Raw genomic sequence first — 14,748 nt, 5'->3', positions numbered from 1 at the left:
TAATTATTGATAAGGTTGGATTATATCAGCCATTTGCTATTTGTTTTCTGTATGTCAGATGTCTCTCTTGTCCTCTCTTCTTCCTTTACTGTCTTATGTTAAATAGGTATTTTCTTTTTTTTTTTTTAAAGATTTATTTATTTGAGAGAGCGAGAATGAGAGAGAGAGTACATGAGAGGGGGGAGGGTCAGAGGGAGAAGCAGGCTCCCTGCTGAGCAGGGAGCCCGATGTGGGACTCGATCCCAGGACTCCGGGATCATGACCTGAGCCGAAGGCAGTCGCTTAACCAACTGAGCCACCCAGGCGCCCGGTATTTTCTTTTTTTTTAAGATTTTATTTATTTATTTGACAGAGAGAGACATAGCGAGAGAAGGAACACAAGCAGGGGGAGTGGGAGCAGGCGAAATAGGCTTCCCGCTGAGCAGGGAACCCGATGTGGGGCTCGTTCCCAGGACCCTGGGATCATGACCTGAGCCAAATGCAGACACTTAACGACTGAGTCACCCAGATGCCCTAAAAATGTATTTTCTAATGAACATTTTAATTCTCTTGGTTTTTTTCCCATTTAAACCCTTATTTTCAATATAATACATACTTTTTAAAAAAGTATACAATTCAATGATTTTTACTATATAAACAGACTTATACAACATTTTAGAATAGTCTCATCATCCCAGAAAAAAGTCCTGGACCCAATAGCAATCGGTCCCTGTTTCCCTCCAATGTTTTCTGCCTTAGGAAACCACTAATCTACTTTCTGCCTCTATTGGTTTACCTATTCTGGTTATTTCATACACATGGAATCATACAATATGTAGTCTTTTGTGATTGGCTTTTTTAAAACATAGCATAAGGTTTTCAAGGCTCATCCATGTTGTGACATATACCAATACTTCATTCTTTTATATTGCAGAATAATATTCCATTGTATATACTCAGTTGGATTTACCTATTGTATCTATGCCAATGTATATACTGAATTTTGTCTATTTATTGGTTGATGGAAATTTGAGCTGTTTCCACTTATTGGCTGTTAGGAATAAAGCTGCCATAAACATTTGTGTACAAAGTTTTACGTGGAATATGTTTTCATTTCTCTTGGATATATGTCCAGGAGTGTAATTGCTTGATCATAAGGTAAGTATATGTTAACCTTTTTGAGGAACTGCCAGACTGTTTTCCAAAGCAGCTACACCATTTTATGTCCCACCAGCAGTGTGAGGATTCCAATATCTTCACATCCACATCGACACTTGTTACTGTCTGTATTTTTCATTATCGCTTCCTAGTAAGTGGGAAGGGATATCTCATTGTGGTTTTGATTTTGCATACCCTGATGACTAATGATAGTGAATATCTTTTCATGTGCTTATTAGCAACATTTTACATTGTCAGAAAACATTTTTGATTATGAGACATCTGACATTTGACATATGCTACTGTACTTTAATGGGTAGAGAACAAGGATGCTGCTAAACGTCCTATAAGCATAGGAACTCCAACCCTACTGCAACAGATAATTATCTTTTCCAGAGTATCAACAGTGCCATTGCTGAAACCTGCTTTAGAGTCTGTCTCTATCACAGTAGGTAGCCATTGATGTCTCTGCTCAATTTTTTTTTTTTTTTTTTTGGTTGCTGCTGTTTTTTTATTTTAAGTCTGGCTTCCTGAGTGTTGCGCCTGGTTTAGCATAGCCTAATGGTTAGGTAATGATTGATCAGAGGTTGTACTCAAATTCCTTGATCTAGTAAAGCTTCCACTTTCACTAATGGACCCATGTGTGGATTGAAGGATGCATTCAAAGTTCAGACAAGTTCAGTTTCTGTTTATCCAGGCTTTTACTTTCTGCTGGGTTTTCTTCTTGCATTTCTTCTGCACAAGACCTCACAGCCTGGGATATGGAAATAGGGAGGGCCTTTTTCACTCTCTCCTGAGTATGTGTTTATCCTTGTACATGTGTTCAGCCTTCAGGCTACTAGGGATATTTGGGAGGTTATCATGGCTCACTATGGCTATCTCCTTTTCCTGATCTCCCTGATTAATTTCTGGCTAGTCTGCCTGTCTATTGCTTGCTCCAGAATACAATCTCAGCTGAGTTGCTGGCTGGTTTGTTTTTAGTTTTTTGTGGGTTTTCTTTTTGCACTGAGATTACTGTTGTTTGCGACATTGCTTAGGGTGTATGGAGTTTTTCCTTGCTTCACTTTAAATCAATTCAGCCCCCTGAAAGTAGACACAGGTGAAACCAGGGTGAGGGGAAGGGGGATATGAGAGCAGCCCTAAGTTGAAATGCCACAGACTATCAGTGTTCCTACTAGAGGTTTAGTAATTTTTCTTCAATAAACATTTATTTGATGTATGCCTTTGGTCAATTTCCAGAATCCTGAGATGGTTATTATTTTTTAAAAACAATTTTGTCCAGTTTGATCATTCTTTTTTGGACAGAGTATTTGCTGAGACTTTTACTTTTCCAATCTGGTAGTCCTGCTCCCAGGCCCAAATAGAATTTTCAGTGACTTATTTTGACATGACAGAATTTTCACAATTGAAATAAGAGATATTTTAATATACATAAAATATATTTTAAAATATGAATCTCTTGGATCTTTATCAGAAATGTGCATGCATGCACACGTGTTCCTAAAATTGTAATCTGTAATCATTTATATGTATGGTCCAGTCACTGTTGTCTTCTTATGTATTTTCCTAAAGGAGCTTGGCAAATGTCTGAACTTGTATAGAACTGAGGCTGCAGGCAACCCGTAGATAAGGTGGTTGCTCTTAATTTGAGAAGGTATGCCCTGTCCATTTCTTGTATCACCTTTGGAAAGTCGGCCAGACACTGTAGCTGGTACAGGCTTTTAGGGTCTGGGGAAGGTAGGCTGGATTGGTTGCTCCACAGCAATGTAGTTTGGAGAGCAAGGAGGCCTAAGAACACACAGGCTTCCTTCCATGCTCCAGCTCATTTGTTACCAGATCACTCATATAATAACTACCATACTGTCACCACCTGCAAGATCACTCTGTCAACAGCCCTATGTTTGACCTGAATGTGTCCTGAGGAATCTACCTCCATGAGGAAGCAAAGAAATTACAACCCATGCAATAGGACTCATTAACTTGAAGGAGGGAGACCAACCAGGACAATTTGCCTGGCTTTTATTAAGGGTGAAGTTGAAATAGAAATTTTATAAAAAATAATACTCTCTCATATTATTGTATTGGCTAGAATATTTCCTTTCATTAATTTTCCACATGTATAAAACACAATTGTGAGCACACTGTGTGTCAAATTATGTGTCTTTAATTCTTTACTGAATAACTTCTGGATTGGGTTAAGTTTAAAGAATACCTATTAGTTTCTTCCTACCCCAAATTGCTCAACTTAATTGCATACTTTTAACACTAGGCATTTGAAAGTGGAAAAGAAGTCTACTTAATAGTGAAGAAAGTAGTACTGACTAGCAATCCTCCTTCTTCCTTGCTGGATATTTCTGGCAGATTCAGACTCAGCATTAAGGGTCCTCTTGGATTATGACTCAGCTTTCCTGGGCCTCCGGCTCAGGGCACCATTTGAACAGAAGCAGTCCTTGATGATGACAAAGACTTAAGCCTGTTAGGCTAGTGCAACACAAGTACAAGTATGTGAAAAGTTAAAGAATTTGTGCCAGAATATGTCAATGCAGTGCTTCTTTCATTGAAAAAAATCTTGCTATGAGAAAAAAAGTCAACTAAGTTAAATAGTGTGTTTGATTTACATCGTGGTGCAGGGTTCTTGAAGACAGTTGTAGTATGGTAACAAGGTAAGAAGCAGTCTGTGGGCCAGCAGTAGAATCATAGGCCACATTTCGAGTACCACTATGAGAATTATAAACGGGTTCCTCCCCAATCAATGTCCATCTACTGCTGAAGGCTGTTAAATCAGAAGATGTTCTTTTCTCTTTTAGGCCTTCTTTTTGAGACTTAGAAGAAAGCATCTAATTATTAGGGCCAAAGATTGACTAATTTTTTAAATTAGTCTAAATCAAATTCTTTGAATTACAGTCTTACTGTCCAACTCAAAATTATCCAGTACACCATAGATTTTGTTATTTGTTTTTTCAAAATTAAAATTTTTATTGAGGTATAATTGACAGATAATGTATTTTTTTCAGGTATATAACACAACTTGATATTTGTAATACATGTGAAATGATCATCACAGTAAATCCAATTACCATCTGTCACCATGAGGTTAACTTTTAGGATTTACTCTCTTGACAACTTTCAAGTATGCTTCACAATATTATTGACTATAGTCACCATGCTGTATACTACATACCTATGACTTACTTATTTTATAACTGGAAGTTTTTACCTCTTGACCCCTTCACTCATTTCACCCGTGCCCTAATCTTCCTCCCCTCTGGCAACCACCATTCTGTCTGTGGCATCTGTGATTTTTGTTTTGTTTTGCTCATTTGTTTTTCCCACATGTTAAGTGAAATCATATGGTATTTGTCTTTGACTTATTTCACTTAGTATAATTTCCTTTAAGATCCACCCATGTTGTTATAAATGGCAAGATTGCATTCTTTGTTATGGCCGAGTAGTATTCCATTGTGTATATATATCTAGCATCTTTTTTATCCATTCATCAGCAATAGACACTTAGGTTATTTCCATGTCTTGGCTATTTTAAATAATGTTGCAATGAACGTAGGGTTCATGTATCTTTTTGAATTAGTGTTTCTTTTTCTTTGGATCAATACCCAGAAGTGGAATTGCTGGGTCAAATGGTAGTTTTATTTTTAATTTTTTGAGAAACCTCTATACTGTTTTCCATAGTGACTGTACCAATTTATATTCTCACCAACAGGGTACAAGGGTTCCTTTTCTCCACTTCCTTGCCAACAGTTGTTACTTCTTATCTTTTTGATGATAGCCATTCTAACAGGTGTGAGGTGCTATCTCATTGTGGTTTTGACTTGCATTTTCCAGGTGATGAGTGATGTTCAGCATCTTTCATGTGTCTCCTGGCCATCTGTATGTCTGGGAAAATGTCTATTCAGATCCTCTGACCATTTTTTAATTGGATTGTTTGTTATTTTGCTTTTGAGTTTTAGGAGTTCTTTATATATTTTGGATAATAACTGCTCCTCAGATAGATGGTTTGCAAATATTTTCTCTCCTTCAGTAGGTTGTCTTTTCATCTTGTTGATAATTTCCTTTGCTGTGCAGAAGCTTTTTAGTCTGATGTAGTCCCACTTGTTTATTTTTGTTTTTGTTACCTTTGCTTTTGGAGTCATATTAAAAAAATCATTGCCAAGACTGCTGTCATGTAGCTTACCACCCATGTTTCCTTCTAGGAGTTTTATGGTTTCAGGTCTTACATTCAAGTCTTTAATCCATTTTGAGTTAATTTTTGTGTCTGGTGTGAGATAATGGTCTAGCTTCATTTTTTTGCATGTGATCATCCAGTTTTCCCAGCACCATTTATTGAAGAGACCTTCCTTTCCTCCATTGTATATTCTTGCCTCCTCTGTTGTAAATTAATTGACCATATATGCATGGGTTTATTTCTGGGTTCTCTATTCTGTCCATTGATCTGTATGTTTGTTTTTATGCCAATACCGTACAGGTTTGATTACTATAGACTTGTAATGTAGTTTGAAATCAGGGAGCATGGTATCTCCAGCTTTGTCCCTTTGGTAACAAAGTTAAGAGAGGTGAAGAATGTTTATTCTTTGAAGTTCAGCATAATGGTTGTAAATCAAGGCTGCTTTTCTCTGTCAAAGTGACATAGATTCTCCTGGCAAGAGGGATATTTCCTCTGGGATATTTCATTCTTAGTTATCTATCCCTATCATATCCCTCTGGAATATTTCATTCTTAGTTATCTAATTTCAAATAGCAAAGTTTCTGATAGATTGTAATTTTAGAGAACTAAGTTTCTCAGTGAGTAAGAAAATAGTAGTTACTCCAAGGAGGGAATTGTTAGGACATTTTATAGCTGCAGAATGTCCTTGGAAGAAATACTGTTTCCTGTTAACTTCATAGCTTACTTTATTAGTGCCTGTTATTCCAGCCTGATAGATTTTTATGTTTTCAGGCCAAACTAATTTTTACTTTCTTACTGTTCAGGGCTTGGTTGGTGGCTCTGTGATGTCATTAGGAACCTAACTCCTTTTACTTTTCCATTCCATTAAGCTTATCCTGAGCTTGTTACTATATGATAATGAAATGGTTAGTCAACCTTCAGCATAATGTCTGCATTCTATGCAGGAAGAAGGGAGCAGTCAAGGGAGCATGTACCATGTATGCTACCTTCAAGAGTTTTTCCTGCAAGCCCCACCCAGTGACTTCCAGTTGCATCTTATTGGCCTGAACTGCGTCAGGTGATATCCCTGCGAGTGTGTGATAAATTCATTTTTAAAGTTTCATACTGTTGCTCCTTAATAATTTTCTTAGTAAGGAAGTTAGGGAGAATGGATATTAAGTGAGGAGATGGAACTCTCTACAACACTTTCCAAACTCCAGTAAAATGATTTTAGAGGAAGAAAAAAATATAAACATACAGGAACAAAGAATACATGAGAAGAGAGAAAATGTGTCAATTATTTTAAAGTTGTAAAGCAGATGGAGAAATGTTAGCTTGACTTACTTAAACTGAGGAAGTGAAAATCTTTAACAGGCTTTTCTGTTTTTCATTTCCTTGTCCTTCTCCCTCACTCCTCCTCTCGAGTGAGATTTGATCTGGAATTACAATTATATATATAATTTACTGTATAGTTATAATTTCCTACATAATTTTTACTGCTTATTGTTGTTTTGTATATTTACATTGATATATATGATTTTTCCGCCCCACATGTGTTTAGCTTGATAACTCTCTTGGAAGTTTTTGCTCAATTCTTTAATTTTTCCCTTTTAACTTATTTTTCTTTCTGGAATACATTCTCTAGTAATTCTTTCAGAGATTATGCATGCGAGATAAATCATCTTAGTCCTATTGAATCAACCTCATTCTTAAAGTTTAATTTGAGTGTGTGTAGAAAGTTATATTTAAACTTATTTTCAAGATAAGTTTTCTTTATGACTTTGAAGCAATATTTGATTAAAAGTCTGACATCAATTTTTCATTTGTTTCCTCTTTCTGGAAGCTTTTAGGATTTTTACTTTATGCTTAGTAATCTGATTGTGATATGCTTGAGACTTGGTCATGAACACTTTCTATCTGAGTGCTCATGTCTTTCTTTAGTTTGGGAACATGTTCCTTTATTATGTTTTGAGTAATTTCTCTAATCAACTTTCTTCATTCTGTCTGGAACTTATATTAGACATTTTGGAATGTTGGCATTTATCTTCCATGTCTCTTAACTTTCCTTCATTCTTTCTAATTTTTACAACCTTTTACTCTACATTCTAAAAGATTTTCTCACCTAAGTTTCTTGCTTACTAATTCCCTCTTAGGCTCTGCACATTCTGCAAGATCAGCTTACAGTCAACTACTTGTTCTCAGCCAATATCCATTCTTCCCATTGTGGTTAGCTGTGCACATGGCTGCCCCACTGCAGACTACATTTCATAACCTCTTTTGTATATTGGCGAGGCCAAGTAACTAAGGCTTGGAAAATGAAATTTGAGGGGAAACGATGTGTGCCACTTTTGGATATTGCTCTTAAAGTGACTGGGTTGCAATTCTTTTGTCTTTTTCTCCCTTTCTACTGGTCGGAAGATGATGAGAAATGAACCAGCCATCTAGGGCATAAAAGTAGGAAGCCATTTGTTGAATATAATAGAGCTTTCTACCAGTCCTAAACTGCTTGCTAATCCCTGGATTATGATGTAAGAAGGGAAAAACTTATATATTGTTTAAACCACTGTGTTTTAGTGTCATTATTTAGTAAGTGTAATAGTACCCAAGTTAAATGCATTATATTGATTTTTTTTAATTTAAAAAATAAAAATTCTGTAAGATCTTTTTTTGGTTTTTAATTATTGATTCAATAGCCTTTTTTTTCCCCCTCTGAAAATGTTAACTCTGTCTAGTCTGGTCTTGGTTTTTGTTTTGTTTTGTTTTACTCTAGTACAGTCGTTCTAAAATGTTAGCAGGCATCAGAAATACCAGGAGAACTTGTAAAATACAGAATCTGTGCCCTACCCAGGATTTCTGATTCAGTATCTCTGGGGTAGGCCCTGAGAATTTGCATTTCTAAGAGTTTTCCAGATGAAACTGCTGGTCTGACAATCACTCTTTGAGAACCACTGTTGTAGTAATTCTGTTTCACACAATAGTAAACTTTTCTTTGTTGAGTGAGGAGCCTTATATTTTGTGGGCTCTTCCTAAATGTTTGGTTATTTTTGAGGGTGTGTACCCCTCAATAGGGTATTTGAGGTCCCTGATGTCCAGTGTGCTACGCATATTTGTTTACTACAGCCTTACCACAGTGGATTTAGGGAATGGCCAAGCCTTGATTCTGGAAGAGAGATAGTTTTCTGAAGAGGGAGCTTCTCTTCATCCTGGGTGTCGCCAGCCTCTGGGACACTAACTGTTCTTGCCTAGAGGCAAATATTTTTGTTGCTGTTTACCTAAATTGTTCTAGAGAAGCCTGTCCCTTTTGCATTTCTCAAGCAGTCACCTTGTCAGTTGCCCTAACACCCCTTCTGCTCATAGGATCCACTGATTTAGGGCTTGAAGCTGTCTTATAGAATCTTCTGTATTTTCTAGCTTGCTTTCCACCTTTCCCGTGCATGATTAGGCATAGATTCTTTCTTCAATTTATTCTGTCTCCTTTCTTGAAGGGATTTTTCATAGTTTCTGTTCCTTTGGAGGACTGCTTTAGTATGATTCAGTGTCCTTATTGATTTCTTCTTATATGATTTTCTGTAATTACCAAGGATTAGGATATGGTAAAGGGATGAGTCAGCATATTCTCTGTCCTCAGTTTTGATCTAGCCTCTCCACATTTTATTTTTATTTATGAGTTTAGTAAATACAAATATAAACTCTCTCAGCTGCATTGCAAGTTTCTTGAGGATCTAGTATTATACTATAACCTCAGACATATTTATATTTCTCAAAATTTAATAAATACTTGTTTGCGTAAGTCTCTCCTTTATCTAACCTGCCTTTGGTGGCTTCTATACATAACCTACCTGCCTTGCATTTATTTAACGAAATTTTGTTTTAAATATGAGCCTAAGCTAATGATAGTTAAGATAAACTAGAGACAGTATTTAGAGCAATAATAGTATTTATTGAAGACTTGTGATATATCAGGGTTAAGCTAAGGACTTTTTATGCAAAACAAACCCAAATCAAAAAAACTAGTGAGTAGCAGAGGGAAGATTTAGACCAAATTTTACTCCAGAGCCTATGCTCTTAAGCATTGTACTAACTGCCTCCTAGGAAGGCGTATTTGCTAGATTTCAAAGCCAAATTGCTGATGTGCATTATCCACAGCTTATATGTTCTAATGTGTGTGAGATACCTGGCATAGAGCTAAATCTAGACTCTTGGTACTTTTTAGTAATTACTACATTGGAATAGAAATAATCACCATTGCCTTTTGTTATTATCTGATATAGTTGATAATAAACACTTTTTATTTCCTTTTAATTTAACTATAGGTAATAGTGCTACAGACTTACTATAGACAATGGCATGCTAAAGTTGTGGTAGAGAATTTAAAAAGACAGAAAATGTTAAGATTGAAGTGGGAAGCAGAGGAAGAACTAAGGAAGATACGAGATAAAGAAGAATGGATCAAATTGGACTATTACCGGAGGCATAATCCTCAAACAAAAGAAGATTTTGAACTTCTTTATAATGCACTGGAACGTAAGTTTGAAATAGCCTTTGCATAAAATACTAATTTTATAATTTTTCACTAGTAGGAAAAACAAGTTTACTAAAGACAGAAATAAGACCTTATTATTTCAGGATGATGTCTTGGGAATCTTGGACTGGAGAATTTAAAGAGATAAATAATGTTTTACATTTGGGACAGGAATTAAGGCAGGAATGAAATTGGGAAAACTGTTATATTAACAATGGGTAAATAAAATGTGCATACTGCTCTGTAAATTATGTGGTTTTAGTATTTCATTTGATCATCCTTGTGAGGTAAAAAGAGAAAGTATTGTCCAATCTGGTTCTCTGATCGTCTTAGGAATTTGTAAACTCAGAGTTGAGCCATTTGGAATCCCTCACTTCAACATCCTGTCTCTGATTCTGCTCTTTAGAGGGGGGATGGGCTATACCTTTTAATTCCCACCCATTAATGATCAGTATAAATGTATATTCTCTACACAAGTGTCTTTTATGCCTTATTTCTTCCACAAGAGGTGTGCTAGTCATTGACACAATTAAAAGCTTCAGTGACTTGACTGGCCAAGCACTGCCTCCTCAGGGCAGAAGATACACTGTTCTTGAAGCCTTTTCCCATTGCCTCCTTCCAATCTCAGCTGAAATTTTGTCGCCTACTCAGAGGCTTCTGTGACTGACAGTAGAACTTGGATATCCTGTTGTCATCACGGTTCCCACAGTACCCCAAACTTTTCATTTATGTCACCACCACAATTTGTAATAACACATCTTTTTGTTTAACATCAATTTTCACCACTGGATTGTAAGCTCCATGAGAGAATAACTTAGTTTGTTGTTAGGTTTGGTTTTTTTTGTTTTTGTTTTTGTTTTTTTTTTTGATGATCTCTTTTCTGTGCTTAGTTCAAATGCCCAACCAATATTGATAGAATGAATGAGTGGGTCGATGAAGGGGAAACACAAAGATGTTGTAATGGAGCCATCTCTAGCTTGAGTAACAGAACATATAATTGAATACAATTTTAGGTGTCAGATATTGGGTCTGTTTAAATAGCTATATGGTAACACGCTATTTACCAAAAGATGAAACAATTAAACACTAGGTCTAACAAGCAACATTAATAAATTTTTCTCTTTGGTAACATGCAAAATTGAGTGGCTTTAGGAATGTCCAGTGTTTGAGGTAATAGCCTTCTCCCTTGGCTTTACATCTGCCTTCCCTTTCTCCTAATCGTTGACCTCTGCAAATACTTTGTTTTACTTTAAACTTCACTTCTATTTTCATTTTCTCTCAGATGAAAACAAAGTTTCTTTCTAAGTGTTAAGAGTTAAAAGCACTGTTGGCAAAGTGTCTGTGAAAGATCTTATTAACAAGCATAAAACTAAAGTTCTGTTACAGGAGAACTCTATTCAAATCGTTTTCCAAATTCACATATGAACAAATCAAAGGATATTATTGTTATTTTTTTCAGTTGACAGGCAGTTGTGCAAAACAACAGAAAATATACTGAATGAGGTTCTTCTTTTTCTACTTATTAATGGCTATTAACTTGGACAAGTCACTCACTTCTCCTAAGCCTCAGGTTCTTCATCTATAAAAGGATTTAATTATCTCTGGCATATTTACTGCACAGGCTTTATAAAGTGAAAATAAATATTGCATTTATGAAAGTACTTTTGGGGTGCCTGGGTGGCTCAGTCGTTAAGCGTCTGCCTTCGGCTCAGGTCGTGATCCCAGGGTCCTGGGATCGAGCCCTGCATCAGGCTCCCTGCTCAGAGGGAAGCCTGCTTCTCCCTTCCCCACTCCCCCTGCTTGTGTTCCCTTTCTCACTTTGTCTCTCTCTGTCAAATAAATAAATAAAATCTTAAAAAAAAGTACTTTAGAAGTTCAAAGACTTATGCATATATAAGTTACTGTTATATGGTAAAGAATTTTATACAGATTTTCTATATTAAAATGGAACACACATACTTTGTATGTCTACACATGATTTGTGTGGGAGAAAATGAAATTTCTTACATAAAAAAAGCATTTCTTAGTTTTCTTCCAGCCCTAAAATTATAAATTAAAGCTCTCAGATAAGTTGTTTTGCTCTTGTCTTTGAAACTGCTGCCCTCTTGTGGCTCCTAGTGACAATTGCCTAGTTTGAATTACAACTCCTAATAGAAGTTTTATTTTTCCTTTGGGTAATATATCCCTCAGTAATAAAAGCAAATTATATCATTTTAAGAAAATGAATCTAACTATGTATGAAAATGAATTTAACTATGTAAGATAACATAATGGATCAAAGTCAAGGCCATTTCCTGGTAACACTATTTTATTTTTGTTTTTCTTCTTTTTCTTTTTTTTTTTATTATGTTATGTTAATCACCATGCATTACATCATTAATTTTTGATGTAGTGTTCCATGATTCACTGTTTGCGTATAACACCTGGTGCTCCATTCAGTACGTGCCCTCTTTAATACCCATCACCAGGCTAACCCATCCCCCCAACCCCCTCCCCTCTAGAACCCTCAGTTTGTTTCTCAGAGTTCATAGTCTCTCATGGTTCATCTCCCCCTTCAATTCCCCCCCCACAGCAGTATGTTGAAGGTGTCTCCTTCATTGATATGAATTGTCACTCTTACTTCAGATTCAGCATAAGAGTCATTATCTTTAGGAAACTTCTCTTGACAGCACGAATTAGGCTCAGAGCCTCTTTTCCTTGTCCATGATTCTCTGTAAACACCACTTTCTTTTTTTTTTTTTTAAAGATTTTATTTATTTATTTGAAAGAGAGAGAATAAGAGAGAGCACATGAGAGGGGGGAGGGTCAGAGGGAGAAGCAGACTCCCTGCTGAGCAGGGAGCCCGATGCGGGACTCGATCCCCGGACTCCAGGATCATAACCTGAGCCGAAGGAAGTCGCTTAACCAACTGAGCCACCCAGGCGCCCTGTAAACACCACTTTCTTAACTGTCTACATTTGTACCAAGGGCTCCTGATAAGGTCCTTGCTCATTATATCTGGTAAATATTTGTTGAATTGAATCCGCTAACCCCTTGCCTTGTTTTAACTTGTGCTGATGGCATTTTCTGACTCTTCTCTAATCATTACTTCTTGATCTCAAGGTACCTTGACAGCTAGCTTCTGGAGTCCATTGACATAATCTGGCTCTGGGCGTTCAGTCTGAATCTTTCTTTGTTCTCTCCATTCAGGCTTTCAGTCTGTGAATGAGAATTTTATTTATTTATTTATTTATTTATTTATTTATTTATTATATTTTTGTTTAAAACAATTTTTTATTGCCTAGGATATTTTTTTTCTTGTGTCTTGTTTTTTTTTTTTTGCTTGTTTTCTTTTTAAATAACTATAAATTCAAGCTTAGGGAAGTTTGCTTTGCCTTGAAAAAACAAAACAAAACAACAAAGCTGTTCTATCATTTGCTAACCTGATCTCATTTGAAGAGAGAGATGGTAGTTATCTTGCAAGAGTAAAATTTATACCATGAATGATGCAGGTCTAAGTCTGGTGGCACTAAAAGGAGACGATAGCATTGTTGACAAAATTATAATCTGCTGGTGGCATTTGCGCAAAAGAAGCCCTTGCAAATTTCTAAATAACAGTAAACTCAGTTAGGAAATTCTAAAGTGTCTTACAGGCCAAAAAGGGAATGAGGTTAGTAAAATGCCTCAACAGAGTTTGAATAAAATACTGGGTTTGAGAGTTACTGGAACTTGGATATGTAAAAACAGGGTGGTAGGCTGGGTCATGCTTACAATGGTGTAAAGTTCAAATAAACTACTGTGACAGTACACCACTTCACAGGTCACACGCTTTTCCACTTCTCCGGGGCTGTTCTTCCCTTCAGTAGGTGCTGGCAGAAGGCGTGCTCAGTCACTTTCCAGTACAGATGCCTAGGCCCAAAACCAAAACATGAGAGAGGAAGAGAGACGGAATGAACACCTTAAGGAATTCTGCGGAGAAAATACCCGCTTTCTTCATGGCCCCACTTTTCCTCATGCTTAAAGAGACAGAGCTTTTGGGGTGTCTGAAGTGGAGCTCCTTAGGTGGAATGTTTTCAGGCCTATTGGACCAGTCGGACACCCAGTCGACGCTTTTTTCCGAAGCATCAACTTCTTTCTCTCCTTCTGGAACTTCTTCTTCTGACTGAGGGCTATGGTCCCTGCTGGTGTGCATGTCCTCATCAAACATAATCTGCCCATCTTCTTGTGGGGAAGCGCTGTCACAGTGAGAGCTGGCTCTTGAACTACTCTGTCCTGATTCATGTTGTGCAATCAAAAGAATCCTCTCCATGTCTCCATTGTGGATAGAGGATGAGGAAGGTACATGTTCTAGCTCCCCATTTTTCTCATTGCCATTATCATTGCCATTGCTGCTGTTCGTGGGTAGCTTCACCCAGGAACTGTTGAGGCCAGCTGGCGGGGGCAAAGGCTGTTCGCCTTCCTCACAGTTGTTGTTGTGTGGGGGCGGCGGCTGCTCTACTAAATGAGAGGACATTGTCAGGCAGCTGGAAGAGCTGTGGCTGCAGCAGGACCGCCTCTGGTTCTCCGGCAGCAACACAACAAGCTGAGTCCCCCACCCCCTTTTCTGCTCTTTGTGAATGAGAATTTTAAAAGCAGATGCATATAAACTGCTAGTGATGGACAAAATCTTGTATGTTCTGCTATTTCTTATTTGGAAATCGCGAGTTTAAATCTCAGAAATTTTAGAATGTGGGACGCCTGGGTGACTCTGTCATTAAGCATCTGTCTTCAACTCAGGTCATGATCCCAGCGTCCTGGGATCGAGTCCCGCATCAGGCTACCTGCTCCGCGGGAGCCTGCTTCTCCCTCTCCCACTCCCCCTGTTTGTGTTCCTTCTCTCCCTGTGTCTCTCTCCGTCAAATAAATAAATAAAATCTTTAAAAAAAAAAAAGAAATTTTAGAATGTGTGTAG

General features: G+C 37.2%; 1 protein-coding gene and 1 pseudogene across 4 annotated transcripts in view; one reads left to right on the top strand and one right to left on the bottom strand.

The window, feature by feature from the left end:
* The window catches only part of IQUB (IQ motif and ubiquitin domain containing), a 207,990-nt gene that overhangs the window by 15,418 nt on the left and 177,824 nt on the right, over positions 1-14,748 (top strand). For all 4 annotated transcript variants that reach the window (XR_012380306.1, XR_012380305.1, XM_073899138.1 and 1 more), the window contains exon 7: positions 9,610-9,820. Coding sequence is in view for 2 of the 4 variants with exons in the window: in XM_073899138.1 (XP_073755239.1) it covers positions 9,610-9,820 (211 nt within the window). In the remaining 2 variants the exon portion in view is untranslated. The remainder of the gene's footprint in view (positions 1-9,609; positions 9,821-14,748) is intronic.
* Positions 13,270-14,374, bottom strand: LOC112818622 (BCL2/adenovirus E1B 19 kDa protein-interacting protein 3-like pseudogene; annotated as a pseudogene).

The sequence above is a fragment of the Callorhinus ursinus genome, unplaced genomic scaffold (genome assembly GCF_003265705.2).
Source record: "Callorhinus ursinus isolate GAN/ISIS: 27379988/994484 unplaced genomic scaffold, GSC_fseal_2.0 scaffold12, whole genome shotgun sequence".
NCBI lineage: Eukaryota > Metazoa > Chordata > Mammalia > Carnivora > Otariidae > Callorhinus > Callorhinus ursinus.
This window is presented reverse-complemented; position numbering and strand designations above follow the sequence as displayed.